The sequence below is a fragment of the Zootermopsis nevadensis genome, unplaced genomic scaffold (assembly GCF_977971745.1).
Source record: "Zootermopsis nevadensis isolate Lab colony 2312 unplaced genomic scaffold, Znev_1.0 Znev_ptg000002l, whole genome shotgun sequence".
Taxonomy (NCBI): domain Eukaryota; kingdom Metazoa; phylum Arthropoda; class Insecta; order Blattodea; family Termopsidae; genus Zootermopsis; species Zootermopsis nevadensis.
Window position 1 is genome coordinate 10,302,975 of NW_028259134.1, and position 26,208 is coordinate 10,329,182.

At 35.0% G+C, this 26,208-nt stretch overlaps 1 protein-coding gene across 6 annotated transcripts in view; it reads right to left on the reverse strand.

The window, feature by feature from the left end:
- Positions 1-3,195: 3,195 nt before the first annotated feature.
- Positions 3,196-26,208, reverse strand: part of Lrch (Leucine-rich-repeats and calponin homology domain protein) — a 69,677-nt gene continuing 46,664 nt past the window's right edge. For 5 of the 6 annotated variants that reach the window (XM_022072087.2, XM_022072086.2, XM_022072083.2 and 2 more), the window contains one exon: positions 13,408-23,831. In XM_022072087.2, coding sequence (XP_021927779.1) covers positions 23,628-23,831 — 204 coding nt within the window. In that variant the 3' untranslated portion in view covers positions 13,408-23,627. Of the gene's footprint in view, positions 8,009-12,758; positions 12,893-13,407; positions 23,832-26,208 lie in introns of those variants that run through there. The other variant, XM_022072084.2, reaches the window with a different exon arrangement.

Below are 26,208 nucleotides of genomic sequence, written 5' to 3' on the forward strand. Positions count from 1 at the left end.
AATAAAACGTATTGTATATAGACCATTCGATGTTTAGTACATGGTTTTAATGTTTTAAAATGGCTACTAACGTATAAGATACGTATCGCAAAAGCTCGGGAATGCAAGACACACATAACGAACAACGTCTTGGAACGGAATTCGTTCGTAAACCGAGTTGCCTGTATATGACGCGGCAGTTGATTTATCTTTACATTAGTTCATGCCCTCGCCAATATATGGCGGGGCAGTTCACTTATCTTTACATTAGTTCATGTCTTTGCCAATAGAGGGCGAAGCAGGTCACGTAACTTTGAGTTGTCGAGGTTTCTATCCGGATTATAGGATACCCAAGGAGGTAACCGGGTCATAAAATGTTCGCGGGCCCATTACTTCAATTCCCAATTCACTTATCTTTACATTAGTTCATGTCCTCCCCAATACAGGCAACTCACGGTTTAAGAACGAGTTCCGTTCCAAGACGTTGTTCGTTCTGTGTCTTGAATTCCTGAGCTTTTACGATACGTATTGTATACGTTAATAGCCATTTTAAAGTATTAAAACTATGTACCATAGTAAAACTGCTGTTTGCTCTGTGAGGTAACTTAAGTATACGTATGGAAATACGAATTAATGAAGTTTTCTCAGGGTGAGCGCTCAGTAATTTTTTCCGTCCCTTAACAATGTGGGGCCCATCAAACTGCCCAAGTAGGCCATGTTTCAGACAGCGGCTTCGTTATGATTCTATTTGCTTAAATCATAACCGACGTTATTCCTCAAAATTCCACGAGGGTCTTCACTGTCAAACATTTACGCCTACGCAATTACCTACTTCAGAATGATTTCGATTTCTTTTAGGCCTACTATATTTCAACTTACCGTGTAACATGGGCTACATAGTTGCCTGTGCAAGAACATACGCGTGTGGTAACTTTCCTGTCTGGCTCCTGGATAGCAAACATCTTTCATGGATGGATTTCGACGCCACAGAACCTTAAACCTTGAACACCATATCCAAAATCGGTTTTGTGTCATCTTCGGACTGGTAAAAGTTTATGCCACTGCGAAATACCGCACACTGAGAATCCTCCACTGATTAAATCTTCAAGGTATGCTAAAACTGTTCCCCTCATTCTAAACGACAGTTTCTTGCCAACTTCGTCTCACCCGCTTTAATAGGATTTACCTTAAAAAAAGGACGTGAGGCAAAGGTCAGTTTTAAGCGTGTCCTTGTTTGCAATTGCCATCAATCGGACAGTTAGTGTTCGCACTCATGAAAAGAATGCAACAATTATATAACTATCAACATCATACTAAAACTACTGGTAGAAATAACAAATAATAAGTACAAATTACAACACCAATGTCTTGCTTTGTTTGTACTCACCTCTCTACGACTTCTGTACGTGAAAATTCTCTGCATATCCTACTACAGGTCTGCACGGGTCCGGGCTTGGTTCAAATGACAGCTAACTAACGTTACATATAACGTTTCGCAATTTCTTGGGATATTATTTTTTTCGCAAAACAAAAGTTATTCATAGTTTCGTCTTATGCCCATGACATATTTGGGCTTTGCAAACAAATCCCATTGACTTTATTTTCTCGGCGATTTTCGTAGACGCCCCTTCCCAGAAATAATTGGAGATAACATCTTACAAATTTGGCATCCGCTATTTTTGAACCGTTCCCTAAACGCCAAAAATAACCTGAGATGGTTTACAGAGTCGTTAAATAATTCATTCATGGATTACTGGCATTTATACATTAAGGTGAACATGTATTATTAATGTTACGATAGTCAAGGCAGATTGTAAATAGGCCGGGCTTCATTCGGTTTGGAATAAAAGGAAATCGGGCTTAGGTGGGGTATAGGTTAACATATCTGAAAGTTAACTTCGGGCTCCGGCTGGGTAAAATTACAACATTTTGGCCCATGCAGACCTCCAGCACTGACTGGTACAGTTTGGAGTTAAAATAACAAAATCAAAAAGGGTAAAGTTGAGAACATTTGTCATTGTCGTGTCTCAATTTGAATATTCTATTGTCAAATGACAAAATTAAGATATTCACTTTCCTGCAAAACTGAAGAAAATCAATAATACCACCAATTATTATACCAAACCTTTGTCAGACTAATTTTCTTCCTGTCATCCTCTGGTTGCTGTAATACCACGTGGTGTTATAATGCATAAAGCAATCACCATGTAACACCATAGCAATAAATAACAGTGAAGATGTCACATCCTTTCATTATTTTAACATAAATTTAATTATTATTCTTGCGGTGCTCTTAGTTTCACGTGACAGTTAAGTACAAAGGACTTTCATTTTTGTGCCTCCATCATCAAAGCTTCTACAAACTACAAGGCAAACGTACCCAGACTTCACATCTGCTGCTGTGAGGAACCCAAATCTCATGAAGTAATTTCAGTACAGTTTATTTTGAGAACAATCCAGGTAAAATACATGTATTTTGCTAGTCTCGTATAAATCTGAATATTTAATTTTACAATATAAACACACTGACTTGAAGAGCAAGGATAAATTGTGAAACTGAACTGATGGTAAGGCAAATCTGAGCAACCAATCATTACATTCAATTTGGAGCCATAATTTAAACGACTTTCATGTTTCATGCCCCCCCCCCCCCCCAAAGGATACGAAAGGTAAGACGGTAAAAGACTATACATAAACCCAACTGACTTTCATCAAAGCAAAACTCGCAAACTTTCCTGTGAAGTGACAAGTTTGATAAGTCTTCAATGCAGAATGAGGAAATGTTAATATTAAAATATTTTCAATTCTTAGATGTCTTGCTTTCAGGTTGACTGATTGATCTTAACAATGATGAAACTCTACATTTTGTATTTACAGGTTTCATATAACCTTCATAATAAACAGCAATTATTTCCTTAAACTACATTAACAAGTTGATTCTTGTAATGGTGTAGTGTCGTGTTTTCTTTAAGGTACGGACTGAATTCTTAAATAATATTCAGACAACCTTCAGCTTCAAAGGGTTAATATGAAATTTTGTGCAAATTATGATCGTGTCTGGGTAAGATAAATACATTTTAATAAGGAAGTTATTATTGACGTTACTTACTGTCTATTTGATGGCATACACAGACCGATATGTTGCTTTTGTTTTTTGACTATATTGCCAGTTGCCTCGATCAAAGTCAATCAGAAGAACAACGCACCAGTCACAGGTATTAAAAAAGAGACCAATTTTATATGTTCATCAGTATTAGTAAGCAATTACAAAGTGTGACTAGATAATACAACTGCTTTTTTAAACAGATAGTCAAAACTCGTATTGAAATCATGCATCTACCAAACACGTCCATCTTATTATTGGTACAGGTTTGTCATTAGTCATTAACATACTCATCACTGCCAACAGTCATTGAATGAGATCCAACTGAAAGGTGTAGAAAATTATTCTTGTTCACTTACAGCGCTTGAAATTAATGCCTACAAACTTTAGCACAGTTCAATCATTAATTTATATATTAACTAAATTATAACATATAATAACTAAAATAAATAATAATTATGCATAAATTGCAAAGCGGTACATTTATGACATTTCATTTCATGAGCAATTACAATTTTGAATCTTGTATTTACAAAACTGAAAATCCAGGAATGAAATAACATCTGAAAAATAATTTAAACTGCTATACTTTTACAGGTATTTATCACTTAACACATTTTATGTTCAGACCACTGTTCAATTTAAATAATTCTTAAAATAATATACTCATAATATATCACCTTTCAATACACGAGTTATTAGCGTTAATAGTACGACATTTGATTTCTACCATTTTTAATTGCTTCGTAACAATGTCCCCATCACATACAACCAATGAAAAAGTAATCTTATTACTCAATATGTAAATGTGTCAGAAAGTCTGGGGAGCTTAGTGAATATACCAAAGTACACCACAGAATCTTAATAACAATCAAATGCATATGCACGAGTTACACAAATCTGTTCATTGCAACATTCTTACAATAAGCAAACTTATGATGTAAAATTCAATGCATGAAGAACATATGTTCAGGATTCTACAAAATTTTAGGCCATACTGTCAAAAACGAAAAAGCAGCTGAAGATAATAAATATTATGATCAATTTCTGTTCCCAGCTATAGTTGATTCTTTTGCATTAACTAATTTCAAATACCTCTAAACACTACACACATTTTCGTTGTACAGAAACTGTTACATTATTTACACTTCAAGTGAATCAAAATTTTCCAATAAAAAATATTCATCAAATCTTCTAAATCTTTACTAAAAATAAATTATGCAAGATGTGCAATCTTCAGTATCAATTTACAGAAGCATTTGAACTATCAACTGTTTCAGACTTAATGATTAGACGTAATTCTGATGGATCTTGATGAGCAGGCAGAACACGTGGATGTGGCTGGTCAAAGCTTTAAACAGCATAAATTTGAATGTTTTGAATAATAAACATATAGGACTCAAAAATCCAGTTGAGACATATTGCTACTATTTTCCTTATGTGACTGAAAAATGTGTCACCGAAACACAGTTCTGAAATCCACACAGTCTAGGAGCAGAGTTAACTAAATTATAAGTGGAGTTGAAAATCATGTCATCCCCCTTGAGTAGCCCACATGGTACAGAATATGCATGAGAGATAGAAGATATAGCACAATACCCTGTGTGTGTGAGCAATTTCTTCTCTTACTAAAGAAGCATGTTGGTATGTGGTCCTAAATAAACTGCAACTTTAATTTCAATGCAATTAACTTAAGATCAACACTGTATGCAAAAGGCATTTCAAAATCCAATATAAAATATGCAAGAAATAGCTATACACTTCCAGGAAATAACTTTAGTATCAACAAAATACATAAACAGTAGGTACGACACATTTTAAAATAAAGAAGGCTCAAACATTCTTTTTCCCTTTTAGAAAATCCTGCATTACTCATGGCATCTGATGATTTCAAAAGTACTCTTCATTGTTTTCTGATAATGATTCTGATGGACTTGATCTGGATATAAAATCATTATCAGAATTGCTACAATTTGCAGTTTCCTCTCGTGTTAGTTCTCTCAATTTTTTCATTTTCATGACTGTATTTCCATACGCACAGAAGCAAACAAACAAACAAAGGCAATACTGAAGGCCACAGATCAGCTGTGAATTCATACAAAAGTAACACACAACTGCCATACGTCAGATGTCAGCTGGTTTGTTACTGCACAGATGAAGCAGAAATGCTGAATCAAAATACGAGGCAAGAGAAGGAAAATGCAATGGACAATAAATAATATGCAAATGACCCTTCAAGCAACTCATTCACTTGTGATGGAATCTTCAATCCCTCATCAAGTTATATGCAGAGATGCATTAAACTGACTTACATCAACACTGGCAGTATTAAAGGCTATCAGATAAATCGACTTACGTGAATTCTGGCAGTGAATGCGACATGAAAACCAGTTAAAATACAACACAAATGTAAAATGTATTAACATCTTAATTTATGTGATATGTCTACAATTTAAGAGGCTCATGTTTTAAAAGGTTGGCCATTATAAATTTAAAATATCTTAAATTAGGAAACACACGGTAACTTACTTTTACTAAAACTTGCCAAGTTCTAACAGTCAGGACCCAGACCACACAGAAAAGTCTACATCAGTCAAAGAGTCAAGTAATAAAACATTCTGTATCCACATAACAGGGAAAAAAGTAATTAAGAACCGAACAATTCTCACCATTAAAGTACTGTAATAGAGAACATAAATGAATACTTTGTAATGCCTTCTCATGACAGAAGTAAGAAGCGTAAAAGCGATAATGACGTAATCATACATTTTTTTAAATGATATACTGTATAGTATCATAAACCCCTCAAACACGAGTTGCACACGGACTCTTAGGCACCCAGTGTGACTTATCCCTATTCCTATTAAAAACATAGTACACTGCCATTGCTACAAGAAGGCACCACAACGGCACTCAAAGACACTTGAAGGGTTAAATGTAGTCAACGCAACCAAATACCTACTTAACTAAATGAGTATTTGTATGCTGCATACATTCCTGGAACAATGTCCATGTGCACGATACACTTCTTCAAGATAACATTACAAAATTGTTGTTTACAAATTCTTGAAGGCAGGCAATTATTTTATAGGCCTTTCCAGGCAGGTAAAATTTGAATGAGGCCACAAACTGTCTGTTCTACCGTCTAAAAATAGTTCTTCCAAAGATAAACAATGGGAACACATCTGGATAACTAACTTCATCAGATATAATCAATCTTATATGGAAATTAATCAATTAAAAATGTTTTAGAACTGGAAAAAAACCCTTTGAATCTGCATAAAGACAGCATTCTGACAATTACCCTGAGTTTCATCAGTAACTTAATATAGCAGAAAAGATTCTGATTTTGAGTAATATGACTATCTGTTAACTTAAATACATCTAAAGGACATTGTGTGCAACAATCCTACAGAGAGACATTACAGTGATTAAATGTATTCCAGAACCAAAAGTTATCACAGCTTACTTGCATATCAGGTCTTCCAAAATATTAATTAATAGCTATCTGTCTGTTAAAGGCTGATGAAAATCAGTACTGTATACCTGCAACATGCAGATATGCATCTTAAAAATTTGTACCTGAATGAATCAAGTATTAACATCATACCACAGTAAACCACATTAATCAGACTTCCATTGCATCTCATAAATTTGAACACAGGCAGAATAATAATTAGCAACTGTTATTCCAAGAAAAAAATACACTGATCACATACGCTTCAGAAAGAGAAGGCAACATACAAATCTGGATGTACTGATGGCATAAAGAAATGGAAGTTGTTTCATTTTGTGAGAAGTCCTTCCCTTAAGATAAAGAGGCACAGTTCTGCCTGGAAGACCAATATTATAGCACTGACTGCAGCTGGGGACATACAGAGATTATTCGACAAATAAGGAGTAAATTATTTGGTTCGTTCAATTGATACCCACTTACGGTGCTGCTAGTGAATATGGCTGGTTCCAAATTATCATGTGGCCGTGTGCAAGACATGCCAGCAGTCAACAAGCTGTGCAACAAAACAGGTGTGTTACAGCAAATGGACACAGTGACACACTTAAGTGCCAGTGTTCCAAACATGACTGCTGATGTTGACATTCAAGAACCCTGACATCACCATCAATGAACGGTGCTACTATGAAACCCTCCGAGACCTTCATACTGCACTCTGGCATCCCCATGTGACACTGTCCACACTGTCCAAGACATGCTACACTCCATGTGCTGGAAGGTGTTACGCCATCCTCCAAACAGCCCAGACCTATCAGTGTGCATATTCCACGTGTTCAGCACCCTTAAAATAGCGCTAAAGGGCTGTAGATTTGGGTCAGACACAGCCGTGATTCCATCATCAGCCTTAAATTCTTTATAGAGGAAATCCAATGGCCGGTGCATCAATGGGATACCTTCCTTAACACCCATGGTGATTATTTGTAATGATCTTTACAACTTCACCCAGAACAGTCCCTGAATGGCTTCCATTCGAACAAGCGTTATACCTCTACACTGAATTGCCACAATCAATTACAAAACCCAATCAGTAACACATTTATCTAAGAGTATTCTTTAACCTAGTCATGTACTGTAAAACAGTGTCATTCTTACAAATAATTAAAATAATGTTACTTAAAATACAATATATAAAATTATGCATACAAAACAAAGCTAAACGTATTAAGTGAAAGGTGTATGTGTTACCATGCTTGTGCAGTTAAGCTCTTTGGCACATCCTCTTTGTTGCTTACAAACATTTAAATAATTTAAATTGGACTATAGATAAGAAACTGGTGACAGAAATTTGTGCATTTACATAATACTACATACATGTGCTCTAAACCACTCCTTAGTATTGGCCAAGGCCCTCATTTACCTTTCAAACAAATGTGTCAGGTCCAAACCCACTGCAGGGCAAAGTTCTGATGAGTCTGCCAACACAAGACACAAATAAAAGACTAAGTTTGATTTATCCAGTGTTTCATCCCAAATTTCTGGATGCAGTCCTCCTAGATACCACATATGTAAGATATGAAGAATCTAAGATTTGTTTTTTAAAGTTTAAAGGGTGACAAATCTCTCCATATGGGACCACAAGAATGTAATATTACTCAACATAAATAACACTGCAAACTACTTCTGTAACACGTCTTTGTACTTACAACTCTGTAAATGCAACACAAAGTTGATGCACTGCAAGTCATAAACAGTGAACTATTATCACTTATCATTAAATCTGGGCTCTAAAATCAAAGGATGTGATATCACACATCGTGTAAATTATTTAACACTGTTGTTACAGTGTGATCCTTCTCGAAGGTATCACCACCTTGTCGAAGGCAATCTGCCGGGTGAGGAGGCTTGCGTGCTCAAATGACCCTTAGGGCTATGCCGGCCTGAGCTTCGGCTCATGGTAGGGTCACCCAAGCCGGACAGGTCTAAGGAGATGCGCTAGACTAAGAGTGATACCCTGGTCCTCCAGGTTGGGGGTTGGGTGTAGGGCTAACAACCTTTCACCTTTAAAAAAATATGTGTTACGAAAAAATCAACCAAGCCTCGGATCAGGACGGACTCTTTGGCACGACCACGGCAATTGAAAAAGGACATGAGATTTGGTACTTGGAACATTAGGAGCCTCTATAGGGCTGGGGCACTGAAATCAGTGTGTAGGGAATTAGGGAATTATAAGTTAGACTTAGTGGCAGTGCAGGAAGTGCGATGGGAGGGGGAGGGCACGATCCCAGTGGACAATTTTACATTTTTCTATGGAAAGGGGAATGACAATCATCAGCTAGGGACGGGTTTTTTTGTTCATAGCAGAATTAGGGCAGCAGTTAAGAGAGTAGAATTTGTTAGTGACAGGTTGTCTTACGTAATTTTGGAAGGACGTTGGTGCGACATCATTGTCCTTAATGTTCATGCCCCAACTGAAGACAAAAGCGATGATATCAAGGATAGCTTTTATGAAGAATTGGAATCAGTATTTGATACATTTGGCGAGTATCACATGAAAATTCTGCTAGGAGATTTCAATGCAAAAATTGGGAGGGAGGATATCTTCAAACCCACAATAGGCAGCGAGAGTCTCCATGCACTTAGTAATGATAACGGTGTTAGAGCAGTAACCTTTGCTACGTCAAAAGATTTACAGTGAAACCTCGATGCATCGTTTTCGGCGGGGGTGGGAAATGAAAACGATGAATGCGGGAAAACGATAGATGCGGGAAAGCATTAAAAATTTTAAAAAAAACAATGTTTCTCTTTCAAAGTTACTTCTTTTTACCAAAAAAGTCTTTAATGGACAACTGGTTTGGCGAAACTTTACGTTTTAGACCAAACAGAGCACTTTCCACGTTCAAAATGTTTTCCTCGTCACGTTCACTAATATTAAGCGCATAAAAGAACGACTTCACTTTCGCCAATGCAGCGTGTGCTTCGGCAAAACTCGGCAAAGCTTCGGGCTCGCATTCGTCGTCTTCCTTTTCCTCACCACTCCAACCACCTTTGCGGACAATAACAGGAAGAATGGAAATACTATTACTGCCGAACTCAACGAAACGTAGCTGTAGAAGACCCTGAACCGCTGGAAACAAGATGAACCAGAAGAATGAAAAGTGCCGCCAGCCTTTCCTTTGTACTGTAATAAAAGCATTTGTGAAGAAATTCACACTGCACATGCCATCTGGCATCGCTGGAACGAAATATGAGTGCACCCTAATTAAAATCGTAAAATTTCTGACAATGAGCACCGCCATTCACTCCAACTATCACCCCTGCACCGCTGACCCTCATTCCAAAAGAATGTGCTGGTTGGGCGACATAACAGATTACCACTACTGTGTATTCCAAAAACATTGTGCGTCTTTCGGTATTAATTTATCTCAAAACCCAGCATTTTAAATTCTCAGAAACGATCATTGCGGGAAAATTGTGGGCCGGGACTAAGATTTTTGAACGATCGATGCGATAAAACGATAGTTCGAGGAACGATAGAAGCGGGAAAATGTAACATTATTTTATATGGGATGTATTCGGGACCGAACAAAACGGACGATGCATCCGGGAAAACGATAGTTCCGGGAACGATGGATAGAGGTTTCACTGTAATTGTAAAAAGTACAAAATTTCCACACCGTGATGTTCATAAATACACTTGGACTTCCCCAGATGGCAGAACACACAATCAAATAGATCATGTTTTAGTAGATAAGAGAAGGCAGACAAATGTAATTGATGTGAGATCATTCAGAGGAGCAGATTGCGACACTGATCATTATCTGGTGGTAGCAAAAGTGAGGGAGCGGCTTTCAGTAAGTAGACGAACTAAACAAAATTTTGACACAGAAAGATTTGATTTGAAAAAATTAAGTGAGGGAGAGGTAAAGGAACAATATCAAGTTGAAATTTCGAATAGGTTTCAAATTTTAGAGACAAATGAGGATAATGAAAGTGTGGACATCAACAGGGAGTGGGAAAATGTCAAAAACTGCATCAAAATTTCAGCAAAAGAGAAACTAGGATACTACAGGAGAAAGCAAAATAAACCGTGGTTTGATGAAGAATGTTCAAAATTAATAGATCGAAGGAAGCAAACAAAGTTTCAATAGTTGCAGAACCCAAACAAAACAAATGCGGATAATCTAGGTAACGTGAGACGTGAGGCTAGTAGAACCTTTAGGACTAAGAAAAGGGAATACCTGAAGGGCAAAATTGCTGAACTTGAGACAAATAATAAGGAAAAAAACATCAGAGACCTGTACAGAGGCATTAATAACTTTAAGAAAGGATATCAACCCCAGACCAATCTGGTAAAGGATGATAGTGGCAATTTGCTTGCAGATCCAATAAAAATTGTGAATAGGTGGAAAAATTTCTTTAGCGAGCTCTTAAATGTTCATGATACTGGTGATATTAGACAGATTAAAATGCATACAGCTGAACTGTTGGTGCCAGAACCTAGCTTAGATGAAGTGGAACTAGCCATTGGGAAGTTGAAAAGTTATAAATCTCCAGGAATTGATCAGATTCCGGCCGAATTAATTAAAGCAGGTGGCAAAGGGTTGCATATGAGGATCCATAAGCTTATTCAGTTAATTTGGGATAAGGAAGAGATGCCACAACAATGGAAGGAATCCATAATTATTCCTATTCATAAGAAGGGGGACAAGACTGAGTGTGGTAATTACCGAGGAATATCGCTGCTATCAACCTCATACAAAATTCTATCCAACATTCTTTTGGCAAGGTTAACCCCACATGCGAATGAAATTATTGGGGATCATCAGTGTGGGTTCAGACGAAACAGATCAACGATTGATCAGATCTTTTGCATTCGTCAGATACTAGAGAAAAAATGGGAGTTCGGTGGGACCGTACATCAGTTATTTATAGATTTCAAAAAAGCCTATGACTCTGTGAAGAGAGAAGTGCTATATAATATTCTTATTGAATTTGGTATACCAAAGAAGCTAGTGGGTCTAATAAAAATGTGCTTAAATGAAACCTGTAGCAAAATTCGAGTAGGTAAATATGTATCTGAGACATTCCTCATCAAGAACGGTCTAAAACAAGGAGATGCTTTGTCTCCCTTGCTCTTTAACTTTGCGCTAGAATACGCCATCAGGAAGGTCCAAGGTAGGCAGGAGGGTTTGCAATTGAATGGGACACATCAGCTATTGGCATATGCTGATGATGTTAATTTATTGGGGGACGATATAAATACAATAAAGAGGAACGCAGAAGTTTTACTAGAGGCTGGTAGACAAGTGGGGCTGGAAGTAAATTCAGAAAAAACTAAGTACATGTTAGTATCTCGTCATCAGAAGACAGGCGGGCAAAATTATCTTAGGGTGGCTAATAAATCCTTTGAAAGGGTTACAAAGTTCAAATATTTGGGAACAACAATAACAAATCAAAATGATACTTGTGAGGAAGTTAGGAGGAGACTAAATTCCAGAAATGCTTGCTACTTCTCAGTCCAAAATATTTTGTCTTCCCGTCTGATTTCTAAGAACCTGAAAATTAAAGTATACAAAACAATAATCTTGCCTGTTGTTTTGTATGGGTGCGAAACATGGTCTCTCACTCAGAGGGAGGAACACAGATTGCAGGTGTTTGAGAATCGGGTGTTGAGGAGGATATTTGGTCCTAAGAGGGAAGACGATGGGGCGTGGAGAAAACTGCACAATGACGAGCTTAAAAATATGTACTGCTCCCCCAGTATTGTGAGGGTGATTAAGTCGAGAAGAGTGAGATGGGTGGGACATGTAGCGTGCATGGATAGGACAAGAGGTGTGCACCGGGTACTGGTTGGGAAACCTGAAGGGAAGAGACCGCTGGGGAGACCTAGACGTAGATGGGAGGATAATCTCAGGCGGGATCTATGGGAGATAGGAGTTGACAGAGACTGGATTTTGTTGGCCCAGGACAGGGTCCGGTGGAGGGCTTTGGTTAATTCGGTGATGAACCTTCAGGTTCGGTAAGCCATCTAGTTAGTTAGTTAGTTAGTTGTTACAGTGTGATAGCTTGATGTATCAAATAGTTGTCAAACAACAAAAACAGCAGTGGGCATTTAGCATTGATGCAGACAAGTCTGCTGGAGAAACATATACAAGCAGCATAGATAATTCTAACTAGAATTAGCAGACCAGGGTAAAATAAATTAACAAAGCAAATTCTCACCTATATAGAATTTCTCATGGAATAATATGGGCTGGAGATCTTGGCTGGTGAAACTTCAACAGTTCGGCTACTGTAATGGCTACTTGGACTAAACCTCTGCCTTCAAGGACATCAGATGCACAACATATCAAACCCTAAAACAGGAGGAAACAAACTAGATCAAACTAGAACATTGCACTTTATTAATAACCAAATCTAATATATACCACAAATCAGTTTTCCAAGACACGGAGATGACATGAACATCAAAACTCCATCACTATAACAAGTGTTTCTATACAGAGAAAAAAGTAGAATAAGACGTCATTTATTACACAATCATGAGGAAGTTAGAGTCATGCCTACAGCATCATAATTCTGTGTGCAATGCCACAATTCCTGCACTTTCATACAGTCTTTATTCAACACAACTAAAATCAGTCTATTTCAAATGGTGCATATCAAAAAACACAAAATTTATGTTAAAGTAATGTCACAAGAAGAAAAGAAGGCTGGAGGTGTGACAGCAGAAAAACTGATTGGTCTGAATGTCTCATCCCATGGTAATACACAATTAATTGGAATAAACAATAAATCAAATTACTTCAACAAAGTCAATGTAACAATATAACATTCCCCAACTTATGAAACAAAATAATATGCCACAACAAATAATCAATATTTTTATTAACATCTGGAGACTTTAAACATATTAACCTAATGTCTATAATGTTTGACAATGCCTGTACTTTAGTTTTCACTGTTCATTCAAGGAAAACTCTGTGTATTAAGGAATTTCTTTGAAACACATTCTTCCTTAAGTTATTTTATTACAATTCATGTGTATTACAGTTTTGGAAGTGTTGTAAACAAGCACAAATACCAAATCTTAACACACAAAAAATAAGAAGCACAATATAAATACATAAATAAAATCAACAAATAAGCTAAATAAATACAATTGGAAACATGGCAACATATGCTGGAATAAATTGCCCAATTACTAGTTCAGTACAACACAAACTGGATGAGTTCTGTGTAAACTGGACATTCTGCAAGCCATAATTAATTCAAGCCCTGAAAAATTACAGTATTTCCTCTACATCAAGATGCCAATGTTTGTAAAACACACCCTTGATTCAGTAACAGGTTTTTAGGAGAAAATATACTATTTTGATTGATCTTAAACACCATCAAATAAGATATCTTGATTTCAGAAATTTTAAAATGCAAAAAAAGTGTCTTAAAATTGTGAAAATATGGTAGTTTAATTTTCCTCCTAAATCTCAACATAAAATTAATAATATCAAGTAGCACTGCTATGTGAAACTGAAATTCCACATTTAACATAACTGGTATATTTCAATAAAGTGTTGTTTACAGATTGGATGTCTGGATGCCTAATGTCAAGAATATCTTCATACAGTAATACATTTGCAAACTTCTTTTATCCCAATGATGAAACTTTTTTTTTAAAATTCACGATACTGTGAGCATTTCTGCTACACTGAATCTAATAATTTCAGGGTAAAAAACTGTGTTCTTAGGTCAATGAATAAGACTTACTTTAGAAATTCATACTGGCACATACATTTCTACAAAGATATATTGATGTTGAATTTGCTTTTGGGTGCTCAAACCATATAGAAGTTGGTTTACTGATGATCTTTCAGAGGACCCTACTGACTCAGCTGCATTATATCAGAATCAGGTCATGGGAATTGGCCATTCAGAGTCAAGGATAAGACAAGGAGACACAGCTGTGTCCTGGCAAATGGGAGAGCCCAGAGCCCTCTGTGGGGCCGAAGGAATGCTGGGACGGGCAAGAGGGAAAACCAGAAATACTAGCCCAGGGATCAAGGAGAAGGTATAGATGATTTGAATGGCACATCATAAAAATATGATTATAACTTTTCATAAGCAATGGTAAGATATCCCTAAAACTGTAGTGCTAATTTAAGGAATTTAATCGGAAAGTTCTGTTACATTTCACTAAATAATCAAATATGATTGTATCCAATATGTAGATTTATTTAAATACACATGACTGAAAAGCAATTTCAGTCATAGCACATAACAAAAAAAAGTTAATGGTAGCTAATGAGTTAATGCCTTTCATCAGCAGGTTTCCTGACATCAGAAATGCCCTCATTGGCACAATTTTTGAAACACCCAGCACAAAGCATCAGTATAGTATAGTATCAGTATAGGGATAAACTGCACCAACCATTGATTTTACTAAGTTATTGGATAAGGCATTAATAAACTACTGAATTATATTACTATTTCAACATTACTGAACAAAATTACTGTCACAATAGTCACAAGGCATCCAGACACTCCTTCCAAGCATGCTTCACAAACCACACTGGATTCTGCTGACATTTGCATGTTTTGCCACAGACTTTGGTTTATCTTGTGATACTTAACCCACTAAAATTGTTCCATGAAGGCACAAAACATGCAAAAGAAACACAGAAAGGGATTCCAATTAAGCAGAAGGTAAACCAATGATTTCCTCACCAGTTTATATTGTGCACCTCTCAGTAGCAATTCTGCACAGACTGGATACAAAAATATCAGTCAGTAACAATTTAAAACTTCTCATAACTACCCCTGCAATCCAGTACAATATATCCATCCTTGTAGGTAATCAATGAAGTTTCATCAATTCATACTTCTAGCTTACACAGTGCAATGTATGTTACAGTCCTGAGATCACACAAGGGTTTAATAAACACATTCTTCCTGCCTTCCCATGAAAACACTAAGTCATTACAGTCATCAGTTTACATACTCATTACATGATTGTGACATGTCACCAAATATACACTAGCATCGTTGCTCAAAGTGAAGAAGTTCTGTGTAATAAGAAACTGTAGTCTGTTTCCAGTTATCAATGAACATAAACTTTGTTGTGAAGTAATATTCAGTACAATTTACACCATATTCAAAGACATGCATTGAAACTACCATGTTTATATACATTATACCGTTTTCCAACCTTAAAATTTAAGACACTTTTCCATAATTATCATCATGAGCTTTTATGGTAAAACATTTGCAAAGATTTCAAAAGCAATTAACTTTTTCTGTTTATTGAATGTAGGCCTACTTCTCAACACTGAAGAAATATTCAAAGCGCACGTACCTTTAAAGAAAGAGAACAGATGCAGTAAAACCTGTCTATAAGGGGCAGTGACTGCTACTAGTACGTATTACAAATCTGTAGGTATCATGTTAAAAATTCAGTTATAAAGCGTATGTTTGCATGTGGAGGGGTGGGGCTGAGAGGAGAAGAAGGGAAAGAAAGAAAAACTAAAAATACTTGCCCAGTGGATCCAACTTTAAGGTGGAACAGTTTGAAGTTTACCATCCAAGATGTGTTTCTGCTATGGCCTTCAATAGGCATTCTGCAGGGTTGTAAATGGACCAAAAAAGTGGCTGTTAAAGTAGGTTTCGCTGAACTACAGCATCAGCACAGAATTTAAGTAAATTATGGTGCATAAAAGATGATAAAGTATGTGAATTGGAGTTTTACATATCTTTTTATAATACTGACCACTATACCCTCTGAAGCTAAATATGCCAAACCTACCTTCATTGTTTACAGATATTACTGTGGCAGGATGTATGATCTACAACTTTTGCAATTACTAAATTCGATGAAGTCCTCATGAGCAAATCGGCTGCGTCATGTGGCCGTAAAAAACCCGACATTTTGAGAGCCATACTGGACTACCTGATGAGACAGGATGCAAAGTGTAGCAATTCTGTCACATGTAATTTTAAAAACATGATACATGAACATCTTACTTCAAGACTTGGATCTCATGCTCAAAATACAACTCTTAAGCAATATTAAGAATGTCTTATTCCATAATATTTTGTAAGTTCATCATTAATCTGTTGATGGTTACTTACTCAATGGTGTGTTCAGTGATTACTGTTTTATATTTGCAATTATCAATGATGTTCAAAAACCTGTATCCTATAACCTTGATAAGTAGTGGTAATATGATATTTGTAATGAACACTATCCCTGTTGTACTTTTAATGAAGGGACACACCAATATTTTCTTCTCTTTCCTCTTCTGAGCACTGTTTATGTCTAATAATTCAATCATCATAAAATGCTGATACAATTGACTTATCTTAAACAATACTGTGGTGAACACCATAATTTCCTTACAATATTTTTAACAAAATGGTTAGAATTAACATATTAATCACCAGATGCAAAAATACTGTTATAAATACTACTGAAAATATCTATAACCTACATATGCTAATATTTCAGCACCATGCCAATACAATGCTTGTTCTCATATGCAACAATGTAACAATTTATCCTTGTCAAAATATCTAACAAAAATAAAATTAAATTCAATATAAGATATTCCAAATGAGTAATACCAAATCTCAGTATCCTGCATATTAGGAAGCCAAAAAAGAAAATTTTATCTCATTACTTCTCAGAATAATCTTATACATAGTTAAATGCAGCCATAAATTAGTATATCATATTACAAATACTACCTAACATTTCAAAGTGAAATAATTTCAAGTAATTTTATGTGCAATTAATCTAAAATTAAGATGATACGGAACATAACACACAATCTTAATGAAATTCCTATCAATGCAATTACCATGGAAATATAAATGTATGTTATAACACATTCATTTTCTTCTTCTTTTTCTGGTTTAACAATGTTTGTACATTTTCTGGTACCCTTTACGGGTCCCCAACTTTTCAGTTGGCTTGATCTATGGACATTCGGTAGGACTCCTTGGACGAGGGATCGGAGTGTCGCAAGGACTATCTGTATACAGGACAACACAACACAGAAAAACATCCATGGCTTGAGTGGAATTCAAACCCACGGTCCCTGCAACCAAGCAGCACAAGACCCAAGCCTCAGACCGCGTGGCCACTGCGGACCCCACACATTCATTTTCAAAAATGGGTTATTTTGAGTAAATCTTAGTATTGCAAACCTGAATCTGAAAACAAGAATTAGAACCAAGATCCCAGCCAATATTTCCTTTACTTCTGCCACATTCAATATCAACAATCTACGTGCAACTGAACTGTACACAGAGAGATAGAAATAACTTGTGTTCAATTTTATCCAGTTGTCTTAATGTCTGAAATATCATGCTGACTAATAAAAACATATGACAATGGAGAATCACATGTAGTTATTGTGTGCATGAACTGTATCACCCAAGTAAGTTAAAATAAACTCATAAGTTCCCAAGGTTCAATAATACAGACCCATACATGTCAAATATCATGCACAGTTTCATGTCTTAAATTTTGAACGATGTAATTGTACTGTACTATGTACTGTGTATCTGAACATCTTGTGCTCTCTTATTAACACAAAGCATTTCTTTCCAATACGTAGTGTTAGAATTTTACAATATTACACACACAATTCTGATTGGCAGAAATTAAATAGATTACACAATACTTTGTTTATCCCATAAAATTCACATTTACCAATTAACTTAAAAAGATGGTAAAAGTAACGATTCTAAAAATCAGCAAATCTCTCACTTCATTACAACCAATACAAAGAAAAATAACTTAAAAGTAAATTAAAAATGTCAAGAAGTGTAAAAACATTGAACATATACCCAACTATTTTCCCCAAGGCTTTTCTTATAAAATGCAGTCTTCTTTACTTCATATATAATACTTGGTCTTCAACATTATTGAAATCTTAAATGTAGTAAAACTATTTTGAAGAAAATTGTACTTCAATATAAACATATCAAAGTGTTTTTGCAACTTTTTGTAACATCAACAACAAAAATGTGTATAAGATGCAACATACAGGCACATTCCTCATGACTTCAAAATTCAGCGATTCAGAGAAACTAAAGTTCAAAAGCAATAAATACAATGTTCATACTATGTTTAACCCCCTGTGCTCCTACACTGAATAAGAGAACATTGCAGTTCACATATGCCCATTCTCACTAAAAAATCAACCCAGAGATGAGGAGAATCATTTAGTAACAATACAAAGGGAATTATATGCTGTAAGAAATTTAATAACTCAAATGAGAAAAGAAAAAAACCCAATTATTTATGTTTTTACAGCCATACAAAACATAGGAAAAAGCACATTTCATGTTAAGATAAGACATTAAAACATTTTGAACTAAATAATAACAAACACCTCCTAAATTTATTCTTTTTTAATGTAATTATACTTAACTTTTATTGTGGCGTGTGGTCTTCTGAGTTATGATGCCATGTAGTCCTGCGGGTGGTTATCATCATTTCGGAAAAACATATCAATCCTCATCACCAAGGCATTTTTTTTTCTGAAATATTGGCAAACACCCAAAAGACTACATGGTGTCACAACTCAAATTTAATTTTATTAGCTGCTGTTGTTCCTAGGAATTACTTTATCAAATCCCACATGTACTTTATTAGTTATGATTGTATTAAGACTTCACATATTTTGTTTGTCATATGCTGTCATAATTTTTTTAAAAAAAAGCATAAATATTAAAGCTAAAGGTAAAAACCATGCTTATCTGATTTTTAATACAAAATAAATTATTCAATATGAGTATGTCCCCATAAAACAAACACTCAACCAATTATTCTGGTGGGTCTAATGACAAAGACAAAATTGTTTGCAGAAAAAGTGGATTTTGCATTAACACATGTAGTTTTCAAAACAGTACTCTCAATAATGAAAAAAGTTGAAACATCCATCATACTCACATAAATTAGCTCCATGTAACCCTTTTATGATCCCAGGTCTCATTTTATATCACTTGAAAACATATATGAATACAGAACTCAAACAACTTTCAATAATTTCCAACAATACTTCTAGGCAGAGCTGATGGAATGCATGCCTAAAGTCAGAAGGTCACCAGTCATGAAGGGTCAGTGATAATAAAAATGCCTGTTTACAAAATCAATCAGGCTATTTGTTATAACTTATATGATTCATCCCACATAACTTTTATGAGATCACAATGTAGGTAGGAAGTGACCATGAATGCTGATTGGTGCTTTTAATTCTAATGTTTCCAGCTGTCGGTAAATCATTTTAAATGAGATACATGCCTGCATGTCCCATCTTCATGGAGGAATAATGATTCAAAATACTTCAGGAAAGTAATTTCCAGAAGTAGGTTTCATGTAAATACACGCGTAATACTGATGAATATAGTTAACAGTCTTTGTCTTTTGATGCCACAACTTTTAAGTCACAAATTACTTAATTTTGAGCAAAAGAAAAGTATTAGTGATTAGGCAAATTTACTCCTCAAAACTCTTGATACAGTGTTTTAACAGTACTACGAAAAGATCTGCATAAGGACCACAGACAAATTGAATGACTGTAGTGTCAACTCTTGATTATACGCATTAATTGTGGGAACAAAACACAGTTATCCCATATCCTTTAATTGCACTACATTTTAATCACAAGTATCAAATTTCTCATTATACATACGCCTTTCATGTAACCCAAGCAGAAAGTTAATTCCCAGGTCCATGGAAGTATTATAAGATAATACAATTTCATTTGTCAGTTTATGCTGTAAGATGTTGCAAGAACTCCAGGCACTACTTTGGACACTGGTGTGAGTGACCTAGAAAAGCTACAATAAAATGAAAGTGTAGATATTTTCATCAAAACTTAATCTGCCAATGAAAATGATAAAAATCATTTTCCTGTTACTCACTGTAAAGATGACACAAAATCTAAACATATAATCAAGAGCTGACTATAAACACCTGATTTAATAATACAGAGTGATCAGAAAGAATACAACCCATATTAAAATATTTGACAATTACTATTCAGTACAATACAAATGGATTAATAAACAACATAATATCACTGTGACTATATAAGAGCCCATGCAGGAAGTAACCTGCTCACAACAGTCCATCAGTTGCCTTCAAACAGTCAAAGTTCAAGGATCAAGTTTTCACTGTCAAACAGTACCTGGCAGCTCATTCTTACTCAACTTGCCAGAATGAACTCCTATTCCAAAAACAATGACAATATCTAGTCTGGTGAAATGATTCTGTGACACATAAAATCTACAAAGGGTTGCATCAAACATGAAGAAAAGAATAATTGTATGCATCAGTGAATGTGGTGTAAATTTCCAACGCTTAATACAATACTGTTTTTTTTTGTTTTCCGATTTCAGTGTAATTTAATTTTTTACAAATAGAACATATGTCATGAATGGGTTGCATCACTTTTTTATCATCCTGTACAAGTAAACATTAGATACTAACAATGTGCCACATCCATTATTCTTTAATGCAAAGAGTAATATATTTTTCAATTATAAAATCTATAACAAAAAAATTTACAAACAAGAAATTCACATGTTCAGTTTTTAAATTTATACCAAATTAAATAAGTGGTTCAGATGGATTTATATTAATACATAATATGCAGAATTAAAGTTTACATATGCAAAATTAAATGTAAACTAAAATATTCAACCATTGTACTATGAAGTCCCTATGTATCAACCAACTGAATCATTGAAAGATCTATACAAAAAATAATACTATTCATCACCTCATAAGTAATCTACTGGGCCATGTAATGCATACATAACTCATGATCTGAAAACTACAGGTTCATCAAGTCTCATATTGTTTAGTTAACCACTGTGTAATAAATTTGTACTGAAGAATTAATATACAATACTGTCCCTTCCAGACTGACTAGAACAAAAATAACTATTTCAAACATTAAACATTGAGCCTACATAAAAACTAAATTCTCTACTCTATCCAGCCATGTGCCAGTTCAGAAATTAATTTCACAAAGGTATTCTCAAATTAATAAGACAGGCACTCATGACTAGTCGTTAATGTCAATATTTTAGTCTGTAAATTCATGATTTAATGTGGGTTACAATCTGATTCTACTGCAAGCGAGAAAAAGCTTTAATACACATGTTGCAGTACATAAATTTTTAAAATATGATTATGAAAAACAACTGGAGATATTAAACATAATTAAACGTTAATCACATAATGCTATTTCCAGTCATCAGAGGCTTGCATGCATTACAAAAGCAAATGGCTAATTATAATAATAGCAATAATAATAAAAAGGAAATACAAAACATTACACAAAGGAGTGTAAGTATGTCTCAATGCAGTTCACAGAAGAAAAACTGACAGCATAATTACAACACATAAATGAAGATGTAATCAGTTTAGGCACAGACATTTCATTATCACATGTATCTATTTTTCATACTTGAACTGAGGTTCCTCCACACAGGAAACACAGCAAAAAAATTTGCACTGCAGTTCTACATTCTCCTTATTAAAGATAAGTGTTTCCAAAGCTCTCTCTCAAGTACCCTGCTGCAACATCATGTAATGGAATGGGAATAATACTTCAGGAATGGTTCAGAGATAAACATTTCAGTACAGTAAAAATATGTCGGAAAGCATTGCACAACCAAAACTTCCAACTTACACAAAAAACTGCTCCATTAAAAGCCTACCACATGGACAATTAAAATAAGTTTCCCCATAATTTGAGTTCACAGGTACACATCAGAAGGAGCATGCTGTGTTTACCCTGACAAAGTACTAAATTTCTTTCACCTTTCCACTAGAACCCAAACACTGAAGAGGTGGTCACAGAAATCTAAATTCTCTTACAATGTATAACTTTATATGTTCAGCATTACCAGTTCCAAACATCTCAACAAAATCCAATTCATGATGTGTTAATATGTGTTATAAAAGTGTTTCCATAACCAATAGGATAGAGAATGAGACACCCATTAATGTGCTGGCTGTGGGAGACATAAATAACACACATTAATGAGCTTTCACTGTATTGAATATGGCATGTTTTGTACAGTGCAAAAACACTCCCCTTGCTCCACTGCAACTGTGAAATGGAAACTTATATCAATACTCCTCAATATGAATTAAATATAGAATGAGAACTGCAATGTTGTGGCAGTTAATTATGTAATTTATAAATGAAAAGCTGCTTCAATTTGTTAACAATTTTCCACAATGAAATACACAATAGTTATATTTTTAAGTCACTACTGAAAATATACTGACGCTAATCTGTATGTTCTTTACTGTAATTTGGTACTTCAAAAATGATATAAGAAGTCTGTTCACAAACACTAAATAATTATAGCACTATCCTTCATCTACAGGTGTAACTTATTTAACATGCAATAGAAAAATATCACACATTAAATAAACACCTATAGTTTCTGGAAGACATTGAAAACATGTAACACTACATCTAAGACACATGGAAAGAACTGGTACTTTGCTCCATTCATATTACTATCTCAAATCATAACACTATATTGTCCTTACAGATTTTTCACTTGCCTGTGAAGTGGAATTGAAGACTGCTAAAAATGCAAACAAATATAATGAATGATACCATACTCACTCAGTAATTATCACTGATCTTAAAAATTCTTCTAATGTGTATTTCACAACAAAGTAACACTATCACACTAAGCTAGAGATATGAAAGATTGCCTTAGTTATACAGATGACATGCTACCATTTTCTATCAGTTGCATCATTATGGAATTTTTTAAACTATTAGTTACTTGCCAGATACAAAGACCAACTACGAATCAGCAGAATGAAGATGGCTGTCTTCTGGCTTGTAAAGCCATGTAATCTGATACAATTTTACCAACGTTTCAAAGGTCTACATGGCGCTACAACCCAGAAGACAGCCATCTTCATGCTCACTGCCATGAGAACCTCAAATCCTACTTAATCAGCAGTATGTTAAGAAGGTATCTTTCTGGAAAGAAACTAATAATTTTAACAGTCTGCACAACAGTTCCTAATTAACTCCCATTGACTCAGTCAGGAGGAGGGAAGAAATACAGAAGCACTACAGTCGTAACAAAGAAGGTGAGGCAGAGCAAGGATACTAAGCTGTCAGGCTGCGCAGTGTGAGGCATAGTGGACACAGCAGCTTCAAATGTGATAAGCCTCTCTATGGTGCGCAAAACCGCACCCACCCTGAATTCCCCGACTATATCATCGCAAGTACACACGTCCTCCTGCAACATATGTGCAGGGGATCATTAGCCAGCCCAAAGTTACTTCTGATCTGACCTGCAGTAGGCAAGACAGGCTACACAAACTTATATCCCAAACCACAAATATATTATTTCAAATAAATTATGGCTGTAACTTTAATCTTATATAATAATAAATGCAAACCATTAACAAATAATTTTCATTTTCTACTAAATTTTAAAACAATTAAATATGTATACTTAGGTTGACCAGATTTAAGAACTGAACACATTATCATCAAACATGGAATGACTGACAAGAATAGAGAAGCAAAAATCTGACATCTGAATGTTCTGTCTAACCCATGTGTATAATGTAAGTCAACAACATTATTCACAATGATATGGTTTAGTTCTGTATTTGGATGTACTATTCTACTAATCTTACTCCATGAAACATTCTCCTTATTCACAAAAGTTCTCTTTTTTACCAGGAAATGCCCCTCAACACAATAACCAAATCACAAAATTCTGATTATATAGCATGGTTCTCATTTTCGTTGTTTGTTTTTCATCAACAGAAGTAACTCTTGCATATCTCATATTATATATATAAATAAACACATACACACACATACTCTCAGAAATATACATTTTTTTCAACCATGTGAGAACCTCAAATCTCAATTGAGTTCTTAATTAACAACCAGAGGAGCCAGTCAAGTTGCTGAATGGTGAATATGAAGACGTATTTCAATCACACTGAGCTGACAAGGCTCTATGCTGTCTGGTAATGTTGGACAGACTACCACCTTGCAATCTGAACAAATTCATGTTATTTAGGCTGAATTAAAATTCTGGTTGGGATTACAGGTGAAATGACGGAGTCAGGTTAGTTGCTCATAGTAAAATATTTGATTATTTCTATATGTTTAGTAAAAACTACCAACTTATTTTGTATTTCAAGGAGATAATAGAGATCAAACTATTTCTGCCATATCCAAGTAAACAGGGTCTAGTCATATTTAAATCCAATGCAAAAAATCTCAATTAAAAGAAAAATTAACTAAAACACATGTGAACTTCCAATCCATATATTCAGTTGAGTTTTATACATTTTAATACAGATATACATGACAGATTTAATGTATTCTTGTAAAAACTAGGATTTATCATTTTAATGAGGTTGTGTACTTCTGAACTCGAACTTGGACCCCACTTCATATAGTAAGAAATTTTACATTTACTTACTGGACTCTTGATATGTTTATTGTGTTTAATTTATTTATTTATAGTTTATTTAATGATGATTTTTCAGTAGCTCCAAGTATACAGCATCAAATGAGAGGATAGTGAATAACAAATTTGAAAGGATGTGCAAGGAAGCAGCCATGGTCTAATTTAAGGTACTAACCTAGAATTTTACTGGAGGGAATGAGAACACCATGAAAACCCCAGCCAGGATAGCTGGTCTCTGGACCAAGATTAGAGCCCAGGACCTCCTGAATATTAAGCAGGAGTGTTAACCTCTCAACGAAAACATTTGGTTACTGTGTTGAAGTTTTATTTCTTCCTGTTGTACATATGAATGAATAGTCATGTCTAACATAATCTACAAATTGTGTCATCAGAATTTTGGAATTAAAACTTTGAGGTTAAATAAAAGTCTGCTTTAGAAAGGGAAGAAAATTACATAATGAATCTTAAATTAAGACATATATTTCCTGTTCAAAATTGTATTTTGGGCACAGAGTAGCACGGTATGAAAAATGCTGACTTCTCTGGGACAAATAGAAAATAAAACAAAATCTGAAATAAATAAGCCTTAAATGTTTACATTATTATATAATGTAAGACGTGAAATTTTAGAAGACACATAAGGTATCTGGAACAAACACATCAATTTCATCAACTGTCATAAACACTGAAGAGCAACAAGAATCTCAATTCTTGGCAAAGATGGCATGTTTTTGTTTTTTAAATCATATTTGCATTCAACAAGTACAGTTGGGGCATTCCATGTCCCACCAGTATCTGTGTCCCTTGATAGAATACTACAAGTGTGACAGCATATAAATCATGTTACTATAAAACCACCTGGTCAAACCATGTAAACATATAATTACATCCTCCACCACAACATGACTTAATTAAACAGTTAACAAACAACAGCAAAAACCAAAATGTAAATAAGTTCATGTATCAATAGCTGATCCCAAACAAACACAAGCCTTCTTATAATGTGGTAGGAAACAGAGAAGCTTTATGGCCAGCACATGCAAATTAAGAACTGAAACTTAAAATAAAAAGAAGAAAATAAAGGACCACAGCTACAGACCAGAAATACCTATTGACAAACTGCAAAGAATAAAAAGCTATGCTAATAGTCTGCTCCCAATTAAAAAATGCCAGGATATCA